Raw genomic sequence first — 18,763 nt, 5'->3', positions numbered from 1 at the left:
ACTGTGTCCTCCTTTCCATGATTGTTGTGAGAAGCTGGCCTGGTATTTGCTGTCCACTAAAGTGGGCACCTTGTACCAGTCCAAACGACCCTTATGATGTAGAAGGTCAAAGATAACCTTTAGAAAACTATCCTAGTGGTAGCTGTGGGAAGCAGCCGCCTTCAGGCTTTATCTTAAAGGAATGTAAAGCAACTTGTTTTACCAGAGTATCACCTCATGAATGACTAAATGAAGGAGAACCACGCAGTAGTTATATGAAAATATGTATTTATTAATATAACACTCTCTACTATCCTCTACACGAGGATAGAACACAAAGCACTCAATATGTAATCAATAGAACAATTGTAAGTAGCACAATACACAGAGGGCTCTGGGGGGAGACCAAACCATATACTAAAATAGTGGTATAACAATCGCAACTTGGATCAAGACACAGTCAAGAACACGTAGAATCCCTGGGACCCCAGGGACCCACCCAAGGTCAGTAGATAGGGACCCCACGGAGGACGGGTGCAGTGTGGGAACACGACCGTGGGCTCTGTACAATTCTATGGGAAAGTTGCAGTTTTAAAGCTTAAGGACCCTTCTAGGAGGACTTCAAGCAAACCCTTTGGAACTTAAGATTTTGAAGAGCCACCCCACCCGTAGATACCATAGTACCTGAGTTACCTATCCCAGGGAAGCCGGGTGTAAAGGTCTGAAGTGGCGTTGGAAACTCTTGTTGTTCTCAATTGAGGGCTGTGAGGAAGTACTGCTGCCGTGAAGGTGAAAAGGGTCCGGTGGAATCCAAGCCTGGATTCTGGAAGAAAGGAAACTTGAAGCAGAGGGGAAAGAGTCTGGGTCACTTCAGAGTGACCAGGGGCTCAGGAGACGTATGCTCACCGATGTCTGGTGGTTCACGTGCAAAGAAGGGATGCTTGACTCTGCAGCCACGAGGACCAGGAGTTGTTGAAGATGATCAGGAGCCGGAGGTGAGCTGTCCCATGAAAGATGTCGAGTGCTGAGGGGTCAATGTCCGGCGGATGCACATACAAGCCTTGGCAAAAGCAACCCACGCAGGAAGGTCAAACAGGTTACAGTGTGGAACAGCAAGGCCCAGGAGACACACCAAGCAATGGGGAGTCAGGGCACGTCTGGAGCAACCAGGGAAGCCCAACAGAAATCAAGATGTCCCTCAGGGGAATCCACAGGCCAAAGGACCAGAAGTCGCGAGGGGACCTCGAGCAAGTTTGCAAAGTACCAGCCCACGAAGCACTCAGTGTGAGGAGGCTGGAGTTCTTTAGTGCAAATACTACTCGGGGTCAGGACTACCCGGAGCCCAATGCACAAGCTCGGGAATCGCCAACAAGCATATGCACTTGCAAATGGATGAGGTGCACAGGGGTTCGGGTTACACAGCCCCGAGGGATACTGGCCTCAAACTCGGTGAGAGGGTAGATCGACCTCAGGGACCCTTGGAAACCCACCACCTGTGTTGCTGAAATCTTTGGAGTCTGCAGGAGCTCAAGAGCAGCAGACCAGTCAGTTGTGGTTAGGTGCCTGCGCCTGCAGGGGAGTGACTCCTTCAATCCAAGGGAGATTCTTCTGTTGTCTTAAGTGTACCACAGCCTGTATGGAGCAAAGGCTCAAACTATGCTTCGGACAGAAAGGGGGACAAAGTCGAGCCCAGTCGAGGTCCAGCGAAGTCCAGAGCGTCCATACAGTCAAAGGTCAGCGGTTTCTTCTTGTAGAATCTTGTCCTCGTAAAATCTAAAGTCTTACAACAAGGTAAGCCCTTTTGTATCCATGGGAGAGGGTTGGACAGATTCAGGGGACCCTCCTAGGAGAGGGGCAGGACAGGGGGGTCGCTACACCCATGTCCTTTGTCCAGTTTTGCACCAGAGCAGGAGCCAATGGCTCCCATAACTGGTTTGAGCTGTGCTATGCACAGGGACACCAAATGTGGCCCAAGTGCAGACTTTCAGGCACTTTGGAAGTGCATCCACCCAGACACAATACACTAAATCCTATCTTGTAGGTGTTTACACCTCCCTGTGACAAGATGCCTATTGCGCTGCCTTCCTCTGCTCGAGCTTGGCCCAGCAGCAGGAGGGCAGAAATGTGTCTCTGGTCGGCAGCATCCATTTTATGCTGTCCGGGTCGAGAAGGCTGGCACCTGTTAGACCAGTGACCCCACGAAGCTCCCTTCAGAAGGGTGGAATCATACCTCCCACACCAGTTACTGGTGTGGATGTATGATTCCAAGGTGTTTGATACCAAACACAATATGTTTCTATGCAGCCGTTTTCGACTTAGTATTTACCCTGAGGTTATAATGCACCTCTACCTATATGTCTAGCTGAGTCACAGACAACCAGGGATAATGGTCTCCGAAGGCTGCAGAGAGGCTCTGCTCATACAGGGGCACCCACTCACATAAAACCCAGCACCCTGCCTTCAGGATTGTTAAGGCCTGCTATAGGGGTGACGTATATGTTTTAAGTGTAGTGACCAATAGATATAGTGAACCTATATCCAAAGTAAGTGGTGCAAGCACCATCTTACACAGGCTGCAGTAGCAGACCTAGAGTTCCATTTTGTATGGCCTCTCATGGGTGGCATAATACATGCTTCAGCCCATGGGAGGCCTCTGGGGTACCTATGCCCTGGGTACATGTGTACCATATACTAGGGACTAATAAGCGTACCCCAGTATCCAATCTGGAGTGTACCAAAGTACATGTATGTCAATTTAAGGGAGAAAGCAGATAGGTTGGGGTCCTGATTAGCAGGATCCCAGTCAGACTCGTCAAAAACAGTGAGACATCAAGCAAAAAGTGGGGGTAACCATAAGAAGCAGATGTTACCTTCCTAGAATTGTCAGGTGCATAAATATCAGTGATGTGTAGTGTGGGCAGCACCAGCTTTAGAGCATTGCGACTGGTGCGACCGCACTGGGCGATGACCTGTCGAGGGGGGGCAGACATCAGGGGGAGGGGGGGAACTCTGTGTTTAGCATTAACTCATGAGCACTTTTGCCCGGTGGTAGTGAGAGCATCCGATGAGGCGGTCATGGGGTGAGGGGGTGCCAAAAATGACTGTCAGACCGGGTGCCGCCAGCACTAAAGCCGGCCCTGAGTGTGGGACAAAGCCAATGTGACACTGACAGAGCTGGCTGAAAAGCTCTAGGTGACAAATGTCAGCGAACACATTCGAAATACTGGTTAGTGTTCGAGCAATACTTTAGAGCGATAATGTTTAACATTAAAAAAAAACATTTTTCAAAACAAAAAAACATGTAATAAAAGCAACTTCGATGAATAAAATGAAAGGCCTAACATGATCACAAACAAAAAGTATTAGAAACAGACTTTTAATGACTAACTGACTAGATAAACACCTTGTCATCTTTCCTGTATTGATAACTGTGAGTGCATCCTACTCTTTGGCTCCATAGTCCCACATATATTGCTTGGTGCTGCTTTGTTTAATATGAAGCATAACGGGGAAGCCCAAAGACTCCCAAAACACTTCTGTCACCTCTCACACATTAATCTTCTACAAGTACAAAAGGGGGTTTCCAACATAACACTGTCATCCCCGTCTTCTTCACGTAAAAATAGTACATTTGTAACCAAATGCAACCTCTCCTTAGTGCCTTCGTTACACGTTTTCATCCATATTTAATTTATGATTTTGAATATACAAGAAGGAAATGCATTAACATCACTCTGTCTGGATCACTCTCCAGCTCTCAAAATGCAGATGCCAGCTGCAGTTTCATGAAAATACAAGTGACAGCCACAAAACCTACACAATGGGTGTTAGACCTGGCATCATTGTCGTGGGTTTCACCTGTATTTTTGCCTTTGCTTCCTGTTATTTTGCTGTGTGTTGGACTTCGTTTTTGCTGGTCTAGATGCTTTGGGCCCTTTTCACTGCTGTTCAGTGCCAAACTGCAAGTGATCCCTCTGTAAATTGTTGTTCTGGATTGGTGATCCCATGATTGGCGTATTTGGTTTACTGTTAAGCTCCTAGTACAGTGCACTCTGTGCGTCCAGACCCTGTAAACAAAATGCTGCTAGAGGGCCTGAAGCACGGATTGTGCTACCTACACAAGCAGCCTTTCAAAGGTAACTCAGACCTGCCACTGCAGTGTCTGTGCGCAGTTTGCCATCTGGACTCAGCAAGTGCACCCACTTGCCAGTCCCTAAACTTCCCTTTTTTTACATGTAAGTCACCCCTAAGGTAGGCCCAATGTACCCGTGTGGGTAGGGTGCAGTGTATGTGAAAGGAAGGGCATGCACTGATGTGTGTGCCATGTCCTGATAGCAAAACACTGCCAATTCTGTTTTTCACTATGGAAATGCTATCTGTACCATAGGATAGAATGGGAGTTCATTTATAACATCTCATAATATAACTTCCCATTGGGACAAGATTGGACAGTAAAGTTTAGAATGCCTGAACTCAGAATATAAAGATGCATCTTTTAGTGAGGATGATTTGTACATTCTTTGTTTGAAAATACCGCTTTTAGAAAGTAGGTATTTTGCTGCTTAGCCATCCCGGGTGCTTCTACTGGTTTGTGTGTTGACTGTCTGATTTGAGAGTGACAGGGACTGGGGATGTGCATTCACTGTAGACAGCCACTAGGGGGGGGGGAGGTGAGGGGGGAGGTGAGGTGTGTCCAGCCTTTCCTGAATGAGTCAGTGCTGGGCTAAATAGACTTGGATTACATTTAGAGTAGGGGGAGATTTCCTTTGACCTGAATGGGCCTGGTCCGCCTTACACAATGCTGTCTCCACCTCCTGCCAGGCATCTGCACCAGAGAGGACAGAACTGGTTTTGACTGAGCACATGGCTTATCTGCCACCAGAGAACAAAGGACATTTTGTTGTAAAAAGTGGGGCCCAGACCCCAGACTTTTAGATTACTTCTGGAATTTAAGAAGAACCTTTGCCAAGGAGAAGAGCTGGAGAAACTGAGGAGAAGTACTGCCCCTTTGTTTTGTGCTGCCTGGGTTGGCCTACAGTGGCTGTTTCTGCCAAGGAAAGGACAAGGACTTTGTTGTGTGCTGTGTCCCCTGCTTGAGGAAGGTCTCCAAGGGCTTGAAGTAGAGCTTGCCTCCTGTTTTTGAAGTGTCAGGGATACAAAGACTTCTCCACCAGCTCCCCTGAACTCCCTTGCTGAGAATTCTGTCCTGCCAAGAGGTGCCTGCTGCTGTTCTTAGACTCTGGAGGTTGTTCCTGCTTTTGGGAGCTGGAAAAGTAAAGCAACGAGAAGCTTGGCGCATCTGTGTCTGTTTCCGATGCATCGTCAAAGAAACCTATGCAGCACCTGCCCGCAGCTTGAGAAATCGCTGCATGCCACATCGAGTGCACCAATCTACAAAGGCCGAGATCACGCTGTGCGACTGCAAGAACCAACAAAACGTGGGACCACGGCTGTTGCCACCGCTGCATGGAGAACCAACGCATCCCCGATCCTCACACATAGCACTGGGCGCCAAGTCTACAAGGACACCGGGGCCGGAGTAAGAAACCAATGCATCACTTCACCTTTAGTAAGAAACCGATGCATCACCTCACCTGCGTGGTAGTAAGAAACCGACGCATCACCTCTCCTAGAGTAAGGAACCAATGCAGCACCATCCCTACATGTGTGGAACTGACGCATTATCTCTCCTGTGGCTGTTCTTGCTTTTGATTTTGACGTATCCAAGGTATTTTGTGGGAAAAGTGTTGAATCTACAATTTGCTTTGAACAGAACTGTTTCTACCTTTTTAAAGTCATATTTGTATTACTGTATTATGGATTTTAATTGTTTTGGTCTTGTTTGGTTTAGATAAAGATTACCTATTTTTCTAAACTGGTGAGGTGTTCATTTGTAGTGTTTTCACTGTATTACTGTATGTGTGCACAAATGATTTACACACTGCCTCTGAGATAAGCCTGCCTGTTGTTGCAAAGCTACCAATGTTGTAATTTGGCAGCAATTGGGTAAGCATTAGCAGAAGCCATCCTGTATTTAGAGGCTATCTTGTCCGTTTTGTGGAATCCATTTTGTATTTCTGGCAGCCATTTTGTTTTCCATGTGCTACCACGTGCATGCCATCTGCTCTGTCCTACCTTGCTGTTGTCTGCTCTTGAAATCTGCCTAGAGACAGGTTATATTTAGCCTCTTCCACTTTGCACATGCTCAGTTGAGCTTGTAGCTGCTCATGCTGTCTGTAAATGTCAGGATGTGTTCACCAGAAATAGCAACTGTTAGCTCCTCCCACTTGTTGACTGTGCATTTTCTGTATGACCTTATATGTGCCTAAAACCTACTTCTTGTACTTTTCCCACCTTCTTTTGAGCCCCTGTGTGGGTATAAAAGGACCAAGTTCCTTCCATTCAGTGTGCTACTTCATACATTGCCAAAGGGTGTTGTGTGAATGTAGTTTCACCTCATGAGGTTAATAAATTTTGTATTTTCTATTCCAGTTTTGTGCTAACTTCTATCCTATTGGTCTGAGGGCTTGTGCAGAGAAGGGCGAACCCCTTGCACTGGTAGGCCTTGCTGAGGCTCACCACCACACCAAGGGGGTGAGAAGGGGTTATTTTAGAAGTGTATTCCTCTTACCCTGACTAGGAAGAAGGTTCCTTACTTGGACAAAGGTACCTACCTCTGACAACTAGAGACCTTCATTTCTAACAATAGTAAAATACATCAATCTGCAAACTATCTATAAATTAATGTTTTTTAACTAGTTAGCCTTTCTTAAACATGAATGCAAATTGCTTTTTTAAACACTATATGGGTGACTACTTTTGTGAATAAACACAACACCTCATTTAATGGGGATGTTGCCATACCCAATAATTATTGCCAATATGTTGCTGAACATTGCAGTATTGGTGTAAATTATGGATTACTCTGATGTCCTTCTCAGCAGCTAATTAGTGTCCAAGCATGTCAATATGTTTCAATGATAAAAACAACAAAACAGACTACTTCTTAGCTTCAATGTTGCTCTTTGTTTAATCAATTCCTTTCCCTCAAAGTTAAACAAAATCTATTCGTTCTGATTGCAATTATGGTTCATTGTTAGCTGGATTACAAAGAGTGGCTTAAAAAAATAATCATGTTCAAGACAAATGTGGTTCTGAACCCCACCTTCTCAACAACATAATAGAACATTTGTATAGTTTTTACTAAAGACAACCAACCATTATTGTCCAGTATTTACTAACTGTCTTCACAGAGTATGATACTGTGTAGTCAACTGTTTATACTATTCCTGTAATCAATTGCTACATTTCATGTACTTTTCTGGGATGAAACACCTGGGACCTTTTTTTATGCACTTTAATAGTTTTCTAGCAATTTGAGCTTAGTGTCAATTAGGATATTTGTTGCTGCATACTGGTGGATTTTCTCACTACATTTAAATTTTTTAACATGCTTTGCATAGCCCCAGTGCACCTTTTTTATGTGTTTATTGAATTTTCCGCAGATGGAAAGACAGCTGCTACAAGCAGCGCAGCATGCAGAGATCTGCCGCAACATGCGGGTGGAATTAAAAAGTCTATGCATTGCCCATAAGGCAATCTATGGGCATGCGCCTGCCTATATAAAAGAACGGCTTGGGGTCTATAATCCTAAACGAGCGCTGAGGTCTTCTAACTCCCAATTGTTGTCTTGTCCGCGTTTTAAAATTGCAACCAAGGGAGGGAGATCTTTTTCTGTCCAGGTCCCACAGATGTGGAACAAATTACCGGAGTCCCTCCGCAAAGAAGTAAATCTTCTTCATTTTAGGAAGTCATTGAAAACACTCTTGTTTAGGGAAGCTTTCTGCTTCATTTGAGTAATGTTGTTATATATGTACCCTCTGTTTACTTACTCAGTTGTTGTTACTGCTTCTGTCATGAGCGCCTAGAGACCTGACGGTGATTTGGCGCTATACAAACCTCAGATAACAATAACAATAACAATAACATGCGGCACATGCAAAAGATATATGTTGAGATATATTATCTCCGGCACCTCTATGTCCGCAACCAAATTGTCAATTATAAACACCATAATTTCAACCAAAACAGTATAACAAAGGAATCAGGAAAAAGAAAATACGCTCATGAGGCTGTGCAGAGGAGGTAAGAAATCAAGTCCCAGAAAAGGGGGTGGAGAGGTACACTAGAGAGGCATCCGCCAATTTGTGAGACACAAGTAATGTGTGTATACATGTCTTCTGATGAGTGGGGCCCATATCTGTCCAGAATAAGGGAAGGGGAGCACAGCACATGCAGAGAGAGAAGCCCTGGTGTCCCTCTTAGCACTAGTTCCGAGGGTCTCCAATTTCACCTCTACTGATGTCACAGCTTCCTCAACCTTGTAAGTTTCAATGTGGAGGTGATTAAGGGAAGCCCTCTAAGCGCCTTTATAAGGATCTCCTCATTTTCATAATTACCTTTGCACTGCCTTCTTTATGAGTCTAGGGCTTGGAAAACTCAGCCCTCCACGGCTTACCTATTTCGTCTGTCATGCTCTCATTTGCCTATAGCGCCCTAACAAATTTTCTGTAATAGGTATTGTAAAATCAATCAATGTTTTGCCACCTGCGGCTAAGAGTCCCACCCAATCACACTCTAGATAACTCTTCCCCTTGATCACTGTATCAGAGCCTATTGGACTATGTCATTCTGAGTGTACGGAAAACCTTCTCGACCACACAGTGATCCTGCAGCCATCTCAGTCTGCCACAGTCCCATAGCTATCGTATTGTCTTGCCCACAAAGGACAGGCATATGGTGCCACACAGTTTCAGTTAAACTGTGGGTCAGCCAAAATCTGGCATCATGCCCCTCCACTAACCCGAAAGCTTGTATTTATGAAACTCTCATCAGATGCCCTGCTCCAAGACAGCACACCCTGTTTCAGACAACTCTGCCGTTAGTGCAGCTATAAGGTTGTTTTCCCGCTGCGTTCCCATTGGGAAGTGCAAAAGCGGGGTACACTGTTGGTGGAATCACTGCAAACACTGAAGAAATGTTCAGGTTCCATATCAGTTCAGGTACCTTAATACAACCCTTGACCGTACCTGTTCATCAGGAGGACGACCTAGCACCAAAACCTAACCAACACCATCTTCAAGCATGGTCAGCTCTGCCGGCATAGGTTTTTGTGCAGTAATATTTGCTCTTTCATGCAGCTGTATTAGTTATGTGTACTCGTGACAACCTTATACAAAACATGCCAAAGTAAAGGAACGTTTACTTACCAAATGGAAGTCCTGATAGAAGCTTGACTGTGAAAATTGCTGTAACTCCCGGCAACCTCATCAATCGCGTTATTTCTCTGATGTTAAAAACACTGGTTGACTTTGATGGAGCTGGGAAAAAATACACATTTGATACCTTAATTGTATATAGTTTCTTGTCAGTACACAGATTTGGGCTCTGAGCCACCTTGGTTCCATATTCATGAATAAAAAAAACCTACAAGATTGCTGTTTAGTCTAACATGCTCAGGTTAATTGTTTGCATTCAAATTAGACTAACCCAGTAATCAGTTTCCCAAGCTATGCTAATCAATCTGAAAAGCTAATTATCTTGAAGCCGTAACTGCACCTCTGTAAAACCACCTACTGCCTCAAGCACATAATCACAACACACCTTTAGTGTATATTGAATTTACTTCTTATCATACAAAAGAGGAGATGCCACACCTGTGCTCTTACAGGTACTGGAAATAAGGTTACGGATGTAAACAAACCAGGGGAGGCGACAGCAGGTGGCAAACCTGTTTTAAGAAACATGGGAACAAGATGGTGATATACATATATCCCCAATGGGTCCCTATGTCTTTTGGAGGAGGAGAGGCTTCTAAATGGGACAATTATATTGCAAACGAGGGATCATGAATAGTGTGAATTACATACATCTGAGGATAATGTAGAGAAGAAGAGAGGACGTCTACAAAGAGTGGGGCATTGTTGCTAAAGTTGGAAATTCCAATAACCGATTTGTAGCTCATGGTAACTAGAATAGACAGGTGGAGCGCAGATAACATTGGGATTTACTCTAAAGTGCTGTAAATTTGGGACATAGGACAAAGTTGATGACCCGTGGTGCCCTTGTAGTTTGAGTAGCATGGAGGTAGCAGCATTGACAGCTAGTTTTAGAGGGACTATTGGAGGTGCCACATGAAGATCACTGCCTTATCTCAATGAATAAGTCCTTTGGTCTGCCCTATACCAATTTGCACACTAGTCAAAAAATGTTGTTTTCTTTCATATATTCTTCTTAAAAAACACATGCATCCGGTCTTCTTTCCTGTACTACCCCCTTAAGTGCTGAGGCTTTCCCTCCTAGTCCTGAGCCATGTTTGGCATTTTGCCAGCATGCAGTAATGCCTGCATGTTTTTTTCATAAAAGATATTCAGGACAAATGGTGAAAAGTGTTGTTCAAGAAGGTAGGTGCCCTTTTCTATGAAACATGGCTGCAACAAAATGTTTGCTGTGCCAAGATCACCCTCATCACAGCTTTCAGGAACAGACAAAGGTGTTAAAAAAGGATTTTTTTTCCACCAAAGTTTTTTATTTTTCTAAGTGTTAGTGTTTACTTTTTTTTCTTTTCTACTTGCAGTTTGTGGGGGAAAGAGGCATGAAACCCATTGTTAAACTCGGAATGACGTAACTTTCTGAAACTTAGAATACATTTGGAAATCAGCAAGTAATCAGTGGTGTAGATTACTCACGGTTTCCCCCCCAAAAACTTATCATTAAAATAACAAGCATTTGCAATGCAATAGGTCTCGCATTAGGAAAGTTTGAGCTATTGGTATTGTAAATGACAATTTTTTTATTTATATTTTGTTTTTGAAAATAACTAAATTAATAGCTTTGTCATTTACAATGCCAATAGTTATAACTTTCGCAAATGTGACACCTATAGCATTTGTAATGCAATATGTGTTGTATTTACGTGACTTACATGTATTGATATTACAAATAACAATGGCTTTTAATTTTTTTTAATAGTTAATAATTAAATAAAAGTTATTGTACTTTATAATGGCAATAGCTTAAAGTTTTGTAAATAACTTTTGTGAAGATTATGTTCAGTGTATTTTATTGTGACGAAATTCCAAGAACAGTGAAATATTAACATGTTTTTGTTACATTTGTAATAAAGCTTCAAACATTGAGAGAGCATATTTGAACCAGGTGGTGTTGAATGGTCGCAGAGATTGATGATGTGGTGGCGCTGAGTGATGTTGTGATGGCAAACGAGTGATGCTGTGGCGTTTAGTGATGCTGTGGTAGCACATAGTGATTTTGTGAGGGTGAGGGGGTGTGAGGGTGAGGGGGTGTGAGGGTGAGGGGGAGTGAGGGGGTGTGAAGGTGAGAGGGGGTGAGGGTGTGTGTGAGGGTGAGGGGGTGTGAGGGTGAGGGGGTGAGAGGGTGAGGGGGTGTGAGGTTGAGTGAGGGGGTGTGAGGGTGAGAGGGGGTGAGGGTGTGTGAGGGTGAGGGGGTGTGAGGGTGAGGGGGTGTGAGGGTGAGTGAGGGGGTGTGAGGGTGTGTGAGGGTGAGGGTGTGTGAGGGTGGGGGGTGAGGGTGTGTGAGGGTGAGGGTGTGTGAGGGTGAGGTTGTGTGAGGGGGTGTGAGGGTGAGGGGGTGTGAGGGTGAGGGGGGTGTGAGGGTGAGAGGGGGTGAGGGTGTGTGAGGGTGAGGGGGTGAGAGGGGGTGAGGGTGTGTGAGGGTGAGTGAGGGTGTGTGAGGGTGAGGGTGTGTGAGGGTGAGGATGTGTGAGGGTGAGGATGTGTGAGGGTGAGGGGGTGTGAGGGTGAGGGGGGTGTGAGTGTGAGAGTGTGGGTGAGGGGTGCAAGGGTGTGAGGGGGAGGGTGTGGGGTTGTGAGGGTATGGGGTGGTGAGGGTGTGGGGTTGTGAGGGTGAGAGGGTGAGGGAGGGTGACGGGGGTGATGGGGGTGAGGGTGAGTGAGGATGTGGGTGTGTGAGGGTGAGGGTGTGTGAGGGTGAGGGTGTGTGAGGGTGAGAGGGTGTGTGAGGATGTGTGTGAGGGTGAGAGGGTGTGTGCGGATGTGTGTGAGGGTGAGGGGTGAGGGGGTGAGGGTGTGTGAGGGTGAGTGAGGGTGAGAAGGTGAGTGAGGGTTTGTGGGGGTGAGGGGGCGTGAGGGTGTGTGAGGGTGAGGGTGTGTGAGGGTGAGGGTGTGTGAGGGTGAGGGTGTGTGAGGGTGAGGGTGTGTGAGGGTGAGGGCGCCCATTGGCATCCAGTTTCTGATGCCTCCCGTGCACCTGCACTATACATGTACAAAAGCTACACATTACACAGTTTTGCCACCCAGCTGCATTACTCATCTATCACCAGCGTCCAGGCCCTGATCGCCAAGCGCTCGGAAACCCCGTCTCAGGAGCTACACAAATACCTCGAACACAGGGCTGCTTGTATACAAGCAGAACTATATAGCCGGGAGGGTAAATTTTCTTGAGCCAATGCCCTTAAACTAATAAAAAATAAGTACACGCTCCAAGAAGTAAATTCAACGTTCAAAACGAATACAAGAACTCATCACTGTTCTCCTAGCAAAACGGCACAGATTGGTCAAGATGAGGCACCTGGATTCAGCCCAACCGCTGCCCACACGGATCAGTGCAAGTTCTTTGTGTGTTTTATGGTTACGTTGGAAACTAATAGGCACAAAACGACAATCTAAGGGCGTCTTTCTATAGAGTCGGGTCTGGCTCGATCACTCACTCCCAGGGCTCCGTGGGTTCTCCGTTCACACCGTAGGCCCGCCGCTACCCCCTCTGTGGAAGTCTTATAGAAAGAGGACGCGGGACCCACCTGTGTACTCTGGCAGCGCCTGGTCCACAGCAGGAAGGAGGCGCTAGGGTCCTGGCAGCCCGCGTCCTCAGCGCCGAACCGCAGCCGGCTCCAGAGCTGGAATGACGGCGCTGGGATCACACACTCACCTGCGCTGCTGCCACGCCCTGAGCAGGTACACAGCAGTCAGTGCGAGCCAGGCGCAGCGAGAAGGTGCAGCCGCCCAGGAGGCGTCACAACGGGGAGTGGTAAGCCAGCCGGTCGAGCAGCTCGGAGTGTTCATGCACCGACCGCGGGGATCTGCATCGGACCTGAAGGCCACCTGTCCCAGCCGGCAGGATGGGGTTACCTCTGGGACCGGGCACATGAGACTGTATCAGAGCGCACTACTTGAGTGGGGGAGGTGGCGGGCTGCTCTCTGGGTGAACCACAACCAGTTGTGTTCTGTGCTGGGACTGAGGCACGTCAGCCGCTGCCCGGACAATATCAGAGCACAGGGCCATAGGTATCCGTGTAGCAGGTGTAGGGACGCCGGGGCAGACAGTAGAAAGGGCCACAGTCACCGTAAAAAGGAACCTGTTGCAGGAAGTGGAGTGAGGCGCTGCTTTTAACTTCCGGCCACACATTTCTCCGGACGCTGTACGCCCGCTCCCCACCCTGGGGCAGCCAAGGGCCGTGCGGGGTGTTATGGTGTCTCTTGAAAGGTTGTTTTATATCCTACAAATATGCCTGTTTTTTTTTTTACATAACCGCGTTATTGTAAATATAAAAACACTAACCAAAGGAGCCCTCGCATCAAAGTCCCCCAGACCAGCCCCCGCAAAAAGAACCATTTGTGGAAAAATAGATTCCCGTGATGCCTTCACATGTGGTATTCTCATTTGAAACGCTAAACTCGCCCCATTTAACACAAGTCGCACATGTATTATAGCTACAGCGTGACTTATGGCATTAGTAAAGCTGTTGCCAAGGGAGTCAGGCTAGACCCGCGGCGACCCGGAAGCTCTTGTCCGGCCGGCCAATCCGCTCGCGGCCGACCGGAAGTCCCGCCTCCTGAGGTCCGTGAGACGCCGGCGCATGGAGCGCCCTGCCGGTCCTGGGTAGCCCGGGTCCCCAGGAGGGGGCCAGGGAGAAGGAGGAGTGTGGCGCCTGTTGCGGGGCTCCTCTGACCTGAGGGAGCCCCGATTAAGAAGAGGAGACGAGACGCGCCGCGCCGTGAGGAGCGGAGCGCGAGAGGAGCCCCGCCGGAAGAGCGCAGTCGGTGAGTGGGGCCCAGGGCTAATGTGAAGTCCGTGCGTGCCTGTGTGTATGCCTGTGGGGGAGGGGAGGGGGCGGGAGTGTGTGCGCGCGTGTGTGCGTGTGCGCATGTGTGTGCGCATGCGTTACTGTGTGTGATTGAGAGAATGCGAGGCAGGGGATAGTGTTCCTGCGTGTGCATGCGCGCGCCTGTGTGTGTGTGCGTGCGTGCATGCAGAGGGGAGGGGGCTGCCTGTGTCTGTGTGTTAGCGAGGGCTGTGCTCTGCGCAAGCGCAGCTCAGACGCGCGCTCCCGAGGTGAAATCTGACAATGGGAAAGCGCGCGTCTGACTGCTGTCCACTCTCCTAAATACGGGCAGCATAAGTTGTCGAGCTGATGCATTCATGCTTCGCATGAATGCAACATCAGCTCGACCTAAAAAACTAATGAGCATAGGTAGGAAAAGATAGAAATTATGTTTACATCCATATTTTTGGGCTGTGATGGCCTATTTGCAAATGTAATATATTGTTAAATCAGTGTGACTCTTCGGTGGCAGGGATATATAGAGACGATGTACCAAGTTGTGGTGCAGCGCAGTGGAGCAATCAAATATACATTGTGTGGAAGGGAGACAGGAGGGCAGTGCCATATCTACTTCGATAACCACTTCTGCTCTCTTGCATAGCGCTGGCCTAAAATCAGGGTGCCTAGTGCCACAAACACACCTTTTTACCATACTGCAAAGGTGTCTGCGTTATGTCTAGCATAGGATTTTACTGGAAGGGTACCCTTCCAATATAAAACACTATACTAAGACACCCAGTACAACGTTTCCATCTTTGAATATGTGATGTACAGTGCAGCACAAATGCAAAGTTAGAAATGGTTGGAGAAATAAAAGAATTGCTCCATTTTAACATCTGCCTGAAAGAGGTGTTAATGTTTGGCGTAAAGCCTTGCCTGCCATTGTTAGTAGTTAGGTTTGGCATAAAAACACAATGGGAAGTTGCATGGGCACCCAGTGTATCATCCATGGAATGTCCCCCTGATGCTAGGTAATGCAAAACAGTGCAAAGTCCTGCTTTGCTTTACCTTTATGCTTGTTTCCGCTCCAGGGAAGACCTGGCTTGGCAGTTCGGGCTGGACTGTTCCCATGAGGCACAGGGTCAAGACTGATTTGCATATAGCTGTGTCTGAACTGGGGTGGCTAAGTGAGCTAAAGAATGATGATGGATTCAACCCAGATCTGTGACTGGGGGTGAGTGTTTGAAAAATGTCAGCACTCCGTCCTTCATCACCTTGTGTTTGCTTTGTTACCTTTAGGCAACTTTTTAGCACAAAACTAATTTTGCACTGGAAAGTAAAATCCAAATAATTTTTTTTCACCCCTTTGTATAACTCGCCCCACAATGTTAGTACATCTGCCCTGTTTGTTGACTGGCCAAAAGCACGAGACACTCATAGCCATCAACCTAGCAGCTGCTTGCAATGATTTTTCATTATGTATGAAAATGCATAGGTTCGTATGGTAAACTCTAATAAATGTAAAAGAGGTGTGAAGGAAAGCAATGGGGTTTTTAAAGGTGCCAATGAATATGAGGTTTCCCATAACATCATATGATTTCATGGTCTTTTTGTAAATTGTGTTCTTTCTTGCAAACTGATTTACATTTGAAAGCCAGCAACTGAGAGAAACTATATAGCTAATACCAAATATTCTACTATTCTATTCTATTCCTACACTTCCCGAATAAAATGGGGTCCTAATTGTGTGGATGGAATTAGCACCTACAACAGGAAAGCCCCCAAAATGCAATGTGAAGTCGTAAAGATTTCAACTTCGAATTTTACTCTTGCTGTGGAAGTGGGTAGCTGTCACATTTGGATCAAGCATCACTGGAATGCATGGGACATACCAATCCCATACATTTCTAAAAAGTAGACAACCAGAGAAGTAGGGAAACCTAGCACCCACAGACATTTATGAAAACTAGATATACATGGAAGTCCAGGGTGATGTTACTTGCATGGATCCCAATAACATTTCTGACCCCGAATGCCGTTTGCAAACACTGAGGGTCATATTTATCAATTTTTCACGTAATGCAAGGCAGCAAGGTGCCTAACTGCCCTGTGCTGTGAGAAAGGGAGAGGACAGGAATGTGCCATATCTATCAAGATTTGCACTGGAGACAATTTTGCTGCCTACTGCAAACGCAGGCACCATGGTTCAAGGGTCCTTGTGTTGCAGGCAGAATTGTTTTAGTGCAGGTATATCTTCCTGCAGAAAAACAATCCTTAGAGTCTTTTTCTTCTTTCTAAATGTGCGCTGTAAACTGCAGCACATGTAGAAAGATGAAAGAATTAGGAGAAATACAAATATTTCTCCTGGATACACCTTCCTTGGGAAGGCATAGCCTGTTGATGCATTCCCAGGTAAACCGCTCATGGTAAATCTGGAATGCGCCACAATCCATGGGTGGATGCATGCGAATACCCACGCTCCACCCTTGGAATGCCTCCCATGGGAAGAGTAATGCAAGGGAGTAACTTGCACTTCTAAGCGTTGCTCCAGATTTACCAAGCACTGCAGGACCATGCAAGGTGGCCTTGCTTGGCTTGGTAAATCTCCTCTAGGGTTTGTGTCACCCTTGCATTACCTTACGTGTCGCAAGTGTGACGCCAAACTTTAATAACTATGGCTGAATTCTCTAGTAAAATCACAGATTTTCTCATGTTTCAATGATTGAAAATTGTGAAATATCCAGGAATGGACGGAAGTCCTGTCATCCAGAGTTCCCATACTTCTTATGAAAATCGTACCCCACTTATGTGGGTGAGCCTATCGCCCACAACAAGAACCAGTCAAAACTTACATCATGAGACATCAATGTAGAGTCAATGTGATCTTCAGAGAAGAATAGTTTTGGTCTGCTCCCATGGCATGGGTTAGGGCCACCACACATGAGGAAGAGGGGGGGGGGGTTGTGTTTTTTATCAACAGAAGTATCGGAATGCAGGGTGGCAAGACATCAGCCCCAGATTTCTGTGACATTAATATGGGAAAATTGTGTTTGTTTGACCAATACTATGAAATTCTCAGGCATTCTGGGTACATAAATGTAATGCCATTCAAGCAAGCCACACCACCCTGGATTTCGCTGGATGACTAGGGTTCAGAAAATCCTAGGTTTGAAAGTGTTCCCTGGCTGCCATACGACCCCAAACTGTTCAGCCATTCTTCGGGGAAAGAGAAAGGAAACTGAGGTCTTAAGGCATAGTTTGGACATTTGCTGAACACACAAATATGCTGGGATCCAGACAAGTTACACCACCCTAATTCCACTGGGCCTTTAGATGTCAGAAATGCTGGTCCCATGATGAAATGTTGCAACTATTCCAAGTGGATAGTGAGAGTCAGCTGTGTTTGAGGCATATTTTTCCTATTTGCAGGATATTCTGTGCAAAAAAAATGTTGGGTCTCTAGATTTTGGGAAACTGGGATTTTTATGGTTTAATATTTTCGACATATGTGGTGGAGAAAAAGGGTAAAACACCCATTCTGCCACCACGGATGCATAAGTACTGTCTGGTGCCCAAGTGTGGGGCTTGATGCGAAGAAGGTCAAGTGACCCACTAGCCCTTTTAACTACTCTATGGTCTCCTCTCACAAGGATCCTTCGGTGAACTGTATTTAATTTCCACTTCAAAACTGGGGTTTCTGGAAGTTATTAGGATTTTTATTACACCAATGCTAATATCGGTAGGAATGTTAACATTTCTAAGAATATAATTATGATAATGATGAAAATTCTACTATCTCTAATAATAGTCTATAATAATTATTATTATTGTTGTTGTTACTATCATCATCATGATTGAGGTAAAAAATATACAAACGGAAAATGACAGATAGGTGACTTTTAAGTAGGTACCAAAAATGACTAGTCAATGTCATACGTTCTTATATAGTGCTCATGTCACCGTGAGGTCTCCGGGCGCTCGCAGAAAATAAAGAACGGTAGATCGGACCAGCAGTACACATTTATGAGCTGCTAAGGAAACAACCAGGTTTTTAGCTTCTTATGGAAACATTTGTGATCCGAAGTGGAGGAGATGTGTACAGGAAGTTTGTTCCATAGCATGGGGGCCAGGTAAGAAAAGGCGCGGCCTCCATTGCGTGAGGTCCGAATGCGGGGCGAAACAAGATATGGCTTAGAACATGACCTTAAAGTTCTAACAGGTATATACCATGTCAGTTTGTTTTTCAGGTAATGGGGACCAGCCCCGTACATTGACTTATGAACAAGACTTAAAATTTTTAAATGACATCTCTGTCGAATAGGAAGCCAGTGGAGAGTCCGGAGATTCGGGGCAGATGGAGCTCTCCGAGGGAGGGAGTAATTAAGAGAACAGAAGAAGTGAGTAGTAAGTGGCAGCGGCCTCAAGTTAAGCAACCAAAAGGTAAAATGTAGTGAGCTGATGGAGAGAAGGCAGCTACAACGTGGGAAGTAATTGGAGTTTCAGAAGGACAAAGGTGGTACATGATTGGTGATTAGTCTGCCTTCTTGAGTGGCATGGGACACAGGCAGGTGACTCTTTAGGTTTCTGGAGTGGTGTGGCTATTGCACACAGAACAGTGAAAGAAGGTGTGATGTGAGGTGTGCCACATTAGCATTTTGGGGAAAGTCATCCATGGTTGGTGTACTT

The 18,763-nt window shown here is 46.1% G+C and overlaps 1 protein-coding gene across 1 annotated transcript in view; it reads right to left on the bottom strand.

Moving 5' to 3' along the window:
* The window catches only part of SLC67A1 (solute carrier family 67 member 1), a 904,035-nt gene that overhangs the window by 343,431 nt on the left and 541,841 nt on the right, over window positions 1-18,763 (bottom strand). The window contains exon 7 of the mRNA XM_086957851.1: window positions 9,249-9,359. Within this exon, the coding sequence (XP_086813977.1) occupies window positions 9,249-9,359 (111 nt within the window). The remainder of the gene's footprint in view (window positions 1-9,248; window positions 9,360-18,763) is intronic.

This window comes from Lissotriton vulgaris, chromosome 2_1, assembly GCF_964263255.1.
Source record: "Lissotriton vulgaris chromosome 2_1, aLisVul1.2, whole genome shotgun sequence".
Lineage (NCBI taxonomy): Eukaryota > Metazoa > Chordata > Amphibia > Caudata > Salamandridae > Lissotriton > Lissotriton vulgaris.
Note: the sequence above shows the minus strand (reverse complement) of the source record. Positions and strands in the feature narration are given on the sequence as shown.